This window comes from Chiloscyllium plagiosum, unplaced genomic scaffold (assembly GCF_037043375.1).
Source record: "Chiloscyllium plagiosum isolate Xiang-an unplaced genomic scaffold, Cpla_swu_hap1 HiC_scaffold_27, whole genome shotgun sequence".
NCBI classification, from domain to species: domain Eukaryota; kingdom Metazoa; phylum Chordata; class Chondrichthyes; order Orectolobiformes; family Hemiscylliidae; genus Chiloscyllium; species Chiloscyllium plagiosum.
Genome location: NW_028270165.1, coordinates 44,090,257 through 44,096,674, shown reverse-complemented (window position 1 = coordinate 44,096,674; position 6,418 = coordinate 44,090,257). Strand labels below are relative to the sequence as shown.

At 43.0% G+C, this 6,418-nt stretch overlaps 1 protein-coding gene across 1 annotated transcript in view; it reads left to right on the top strand.

Moving 5' to 3' along the window:
- LOC148143825 (sulfhydryl oxidase 1-like) overlaps positions 1 to 1,147 on the top strand; it is a 76,331-nt gene extending 75,184 nt beyond the window's left edge. Inside the window, exon 4 of the mRNA XM_087975269.1 lies at positions 561 to 1,147. Coding sequence (XP_087831395.1) covers positions 561 to 566 — 6 coding nt within the window. The 3' untranslated portion in view covers positions 567 to 1,147. The remainder of the gene's footprint in view (positions 1 to 560) is intronic.
- The last annotated feature ends 5,271 nt before the right edge of the window (positions 1,148 to 6,418 follow it).

Below are 6,418 nucleotides of genomic sequence, written 5' to 3'. Positions count from 1 at the left end.
TGGGACCTGAAGGAGAGGAAACAGTGTTTTTAGTGGATACGGGAGCAGCACGATCATCCCTAAGCTTTAGACCTAGCGGTGTTAAATTAACTAACAAAGGTCTCAAGGTTTCTGGAGTAAAAGGCAAAGAATTCTTAAATCAGAATGCAGGACAATGGCTCACAGACTCGAGGATCTTGAAATATGAGACAATCTTAATAGAACAGGATGACCTTGTGTTAGTCACAGACAGTTGCTTGAATCCAACTGCATTTCTGTGGCGGAGAGAGAGGGGGGTGGCCCCTGTCAATCCAGAACATGACTGCTTTGATATTACTGAATATCAGACTAAAGTGCAAATGAACTTAAGAGACGTACTGTTGCATGCGGGAGCTCGGTTGTTTATCGATGGGTCCTCCCGGATGATTGAGGGTAAAAAGCACAATGAATTTACTGTAGTAGACGGGATAGAGGGAAGCATTATCGAGGCTGAAAGACTGCCTAACGGCTGGTCAGAGTTCAATGATAAGTTTTTAAACGAACTATATTGTGATGCTCGGCTCTTCTTTGCCTATTCTTAGGAATAAAGGCCTGTTGGTACAGACACCGCCACTCGGGTTTGCAGTACATCGAATATAACCGGGTGATTGGGTCCTGATCATGACCTGGAAAGATACCAAACTGCACCCGAGCTGGGAGGGACCATTCCTAACCCTCCTAACTAGTGACAGCTATTCGGACTGCTGAGAAAGGGTGGAGTCATCACACTCACGTTAAAGGTCCTGTGAATGCCCCAAAAGGTGGAGTGGCACGCTCATCCTACAGACAACCCTCTGAAAGTTAAGAAAGAAAGAATGAACGGAGACAAAAGACTCTTTTAACGTTTGCTGATGGTAGGCAGAGTTCAGAGATGGGTAGATACTGGTATAGTATTGTAATGTTAGTAGTACTAACTATTCAAGGAAGTGGGAAAAAAATCACTTCACTACGCTGTGCCAGAATTATGCTAAACAAGAGGGACTTGCTGACTGTTGGGTCTGTGCAGAAGTCCCACACCATGGCGAATCTGGGATCCCTACCTCGGTAATACCGCTCACTAAAAAAGAAGTGTTCGATGTACAATAATTTGATGTGGGTTCAAATAATACAAAGTGGAGGTTTGAAAGAAGCAAATATAGCTGTGCGGGATGGCTCCCAAGGCCAGCTCCAAAGCATCAGGGCACTATTGATAGTCTTAGAATTTCCCCACCGAAAGGAGCAGTAAATACCACCTGTTTCTGTAATCAGAATGATGCTGCACCTTTCCAACTAGGAAAATCATCTTGTGTCCACACCAGTCAAGCCACTGCCACGACCACTCCCCAAATATTAAACGGAACATATTGGGTATGCGGTCTGAAGGCCTATCCATTTATTCCCGGGGAAAAATATGTTCGTGTGATCAAATGTGTCATGTTATGAAGTTGACGAAACACTTCCCCAAAATCAGAAAGGTTGGAGTGGCTGCTGTTACCTCGCTTATATAGTCCCTCACCTCCGAATAGAAAAGCATGAGCCCAACCTGAGAAAGGAGGGGGGGATAAGACGCAAGACCAGAGAGGTCTCAGAAGGAGACCGTCTACTGTGGACACTACTCCCAGGACGGCACTACAAGGGCAGGGGTGGAAATACAGAAATAGCGGCTGCCCTTGAAAATTTAATTAATGATACCACCGGCGCGATGGGAGAAAGTCAATCCCAAATATCGGCCATAACCACTGACATGATTGCCACAAGACTGACAGCTTTACAGAATCGAATGGCTTTTGACTATCTTTTGGCCGAAAAAGGGGGAACCTGTGCTCTGATTGGTAAAGAATGCTGCACCTTCATCCCAGACATCTCTTCCATAGTGGAAGATAAGGTGGAAATAGTAAAGAAAAAGATAAGCAATATAAGAGAAATTGAAGATGAACTCCGAAAAGATGAAGGATGGGGATGGGGTATCTGGAGATTGACCGGGTGGGAAAACGGTTAGTGAATTTACGCATTTGTGTGCTACTAATAATTGTAGGTTTACTGATAGGGTTTAATGTGTTAAAATGGATAATGACTAAGCTGGTAATGTCTTTGGGAGGACAACAACCAATAATGGTACAAACTTAGAAGGTCAGAAATGACTAGATTGTGAACCTCGACACCATAGGGTGAAAAGAGGGCAGAACATAAGATTGCAAAAACAACAAATGGTTAAGAAAAGAAATGGGGGAATTGTTAGAAATGGGTAAAGTACGTTTTTGCAGATATAGAAAAAGCATACAGAAAAGGGGTACAGCAAGAGAACTATTAACCCTGCAGATATTTAGGGACTTTTCAGTGTATAATTGTGGTTAATTAAATGCTAACTTTGGTGTGTAATTACTATAACAAAAAGTTCTTTTTGTAAAGTTATGCTTTCAGCAAAAAGCTGAGATAACCGAAATGTTTGAGCTATACAAAATGATACAAGTTAATGAAATGTCCGAGGATGGAATGTACCATCAGAATTGATACAAAATGTTAAACCAGATCTTGACAAAATAAATGTATGTGTCAGCATTTACAGAAAGGAAGGTTGCCAACCTGGGGAAGGGGGAAGTAATAAGGGTGGAGTGCAGCTGGGCAGTGGTCTGGTACAGTAAGAGAGATTGGGTAATTAGGAGTCTGGAGAGATGCTCTCACTCAGCTCAAAGGGTATAACTGTACATTAACCTCAGTTCTAATTTGCTCATTTGCTTCTGCATTTGATGCCCTTTCTTGCAAGATCGTAGAATAAATTGTCTTGTTTCCAGTTTTGGTGGTCTCGTCTAAATTTTATTAAACTTGTTTCTAACAATACTAACGCTCCTGACTAATGCACCTAACCTGCACATCCCTGGGCACTATGGGTAATTTAGAACTGCCAATCCATCCTAACCTGCACATCCCTACACACTATGGATAATTTTGTATTGCAAATCCCCCCCTAAAATGGATAAAGTTAAAAATCACAACACCAGGTTGGAGACCAACAGGTGTGTTTGGAAGCACTAGCATTTGGAGCGCTGCTCCTTCATTAGGTGGTTGTCGAGAATAAGGTCATAAGACATAGAATTTATGGAAAAACATGACAGTGTCCATGTCATTGAAATGACATGTTGAACAAACCTGGATTGTTCAGTCTTTCATCTTTTCGATTGGGTTGCAGGCATCATTAACATGCAAATCCAGAACTACCTGTAAGGCACCTTCTCAAGAGAACTTCAAGTTTTATAACAAAAAGTGACATTTTAGCCCAGCTCTGCAAGTGAAGTGTAGTGCGGTGCGGTCATGAGAGAGAGAAAATGTCTATTTCCATCCTGTATGTCTCCACCTATTTGAGAACAGATGCCTTACTTCTGTTGGTGTAAGTATTGTTGTAAATCATAGCTGGGTACGAATAGTTAGATATAAGGGGGAAGAGAATTCCTCAAATAGGGCAGTATAAGAATCCTGGGAGAGCCCTATTTCTGGTTTACTTGCTAATGAACAAACATTAAACACAAGCACCTATTTATTTCAAATTTGGTTTCATTTTTCTTGTGTGATTCTCTGCTGTGACTACACTGTGCCTGGATGGTTGATAGGCTGGGAAATTGTGGGTTGGGGTTTGTTGACTGAATGTTTTATTGTTCCAGAAGGTGTAGAAGGGAACAGGGAGATCAACAGAGGACAGAGAAATCAGGACCTGAAATCTGAGCTGACACCAGACTACCCTGTGATCAGTGCTTTGATTAGCAGTGCCAACCCTCCACCTTTACCTAACTTCCCATTTGAGGACACCCTCAATATTCAGGATCCAATCCTTGTCATCTTGAAGCCATGTCTCTGTAAGAGTGTCAGATTGCAATTATTCACTTCAATGTATGAAGTCAATTCATTCACTTTTGTTACAATGCAGCACACATTCAGACACACCATTTTTAGTTTCAATTTTTGTGATCTTTAGAATCTAGTTTTGATTGCTGGTACATTTACTCTTCTTGCCCCTTTCAATTGTTCTCTGATGTACATTTTCCACATCACTACATTACTCACTGGCCTTGATTTGGATTGGCCATAATGTCCAGGGGCGTGCATGTTAGGTGGGTTAGCCATGGGAAATGCAGGGTTATAGTAATAGAAGCAGGAATAGGCCATTTGGCCCATCCAGCCGCTCCGGCATTCATTAAGATCAGGGCTGATCTATCCATTCTCTCAGCTCCTCCTCCCTGTATTATCCCAAGTACCCTTAATTCCCCTACCACTGCAAAAACCCATCCAACTGTGTCTTGAATATAAGCTGCCTCCACTGGTTCTTTGGGCAGAGAATTCCAAAGATTCACTACTCTCCAGGAAAAACAGTTCCTCCTCATCTCTGTCCTAAATTTACTCCTCCTAATCTTGAGGCCTGGTTTCATTCACCAGCAGAAATTACTCAATAGGTAGAGCTTCATCCCCACAGTGCAATGAATTCCCACTTTCCACCAAAATCCTGGATGCAACTCATTCAGTTGCTGTCTCACAAATGCAAGATTTCATCGTAACTTCTTCTGTTCCCATTAAGGGCAAAACATCTTTGAAAGCTGCTGTTTTAAAAAATTCTCAAGGTCAGGTTCGTAGGAGAGTAGTCTGACACAGAACAAACGACCAAGAGGCGAGACTGCTAGAATATGGGCATTTTATTCCCCGCAGCGTCGCACAACGGGTCTGGCTTATACTCACTCTACATGTTACCGGAACTGGGAGCCGTCAGTTCTCGTAGAGCGGTTGCCAACAACCCACGCTCGGCGGTTAAACGTAACCCCGGAGCAGACTCACCGAACTGGAGACTTTTCCAGCTGATATACTCTTTTCCAGATATAAACATTCATGTGAACAGCAGAGCAAGGCTAAAAAACACATTCCATTCTGGTTACATACAGATAAGAAGATTCACACGGGGAGGTGTGTAATAAGATTCACACGGGACTAAGCAACACCTCCATTCCGGTTAGATTCACACATGTATTGGGACATAATTTTTAACCGTTTCACCACATTCCACTGCTTGGAATTTTACACCACATTCCACTGCTTGGCCCAATACATGTGTTACATTATGCTTAATTCAGTTCAATTCGTTTCAGTTAATTTCAGTTCAGTCAATTCAGTGTAGTTCAATTCAGCTCAGTTCAGGTCTGTTCAGTTCAATTCAATTGTGTTCAATTCAGTTCCGTCCATTTCAATTCAATTTAGCTCAGTTCCATTTTGTTCCGTTCAATTTGATTCACTTCAGTTCCACTCAGTTCAGTTCAGTTCAATCCCATTCAATTCTGTTAACTCCGCTTACATGCCCACATCCTCCGCTGTACCCCAGGCAAGGGGTTCTTCGGCAGGACTGGGATCCTCTCTCAAACAAACTGCCACGTACATGCCCACATCCATGCCATCCCGGGACGGTCGGGACCTCCACAGTTTGTTCTTCTGGTTTCTTAGTCTTTTTCCAAAACATTGTTCTGTATCAAAATCTCTCCTCAATTGCGATTGACCCTGCTCGACTACGCCAAATGTTTTAAAAAATTCTCAAGGTCAGGTTCGTAGGAGAGTAGTCTGACACAGAACAAACGACCAAGAGGCGAGACTGCTAGAATATGGGCATTTTATTCCCCGCAGCGTCGCACAACGGGTCTGGCTTATACTCACTCTACATGTTTCCGGAACTGGGAGCCGTCAGTTCTCGTAGAGCGGTTGCCAACAACCCACGCTCGGCGGTTAAACGTAACCCCGGAGCAGACTCACCGAACTGGAGACTTTTCCAGCTGATATACTCTTTTCCAGATATAAACATTCATGTGAACAGCAGAGCAAGGCTAAAAAACACATTCCATTCTGGTTACATACAGATAAGAAGATTCACACGGGGAGGTGTGTAATAAGATTCACACGGGACTAAGCAACACCTCCATTCCGGTTAGATTCACACATGTATTGGGACATAATTTTTAACCGTTTCACCACAGCTGCTCTGAAACTCCAGCCTTCACAATCACACTTCTGCTTTCACCAAAGATTAGAGTCATACAGCACGGAAACAGCCCATTTGGTCCAACTTGTCCGGCCAAACAGATATCCTAAATCAACCTAATCCAATTTGCCTGCATGTGGCTCATATCCCTCAAAACCCTTCCTTTTCATGTACCCATCCAAATGCCTTTTAAAATTCTCCCTCACCTCAAACATATACTTTCTAGTTTTGGACCTTTCTACTTTGGCAAAAGTAACTTGGGTATTCACCCTATCCATGCCCCTTACGAACATCTGTAAGGTCACCCTTCAGCCTCCAGTGCTCTAGGGAAAATATCCCCAGCCATTTGAGTCTCTCCCTGTAGCTCGAACCCTCCAACTCTGACAGGAGCCTTAAAAACCTTTTCCGACCCCTTTC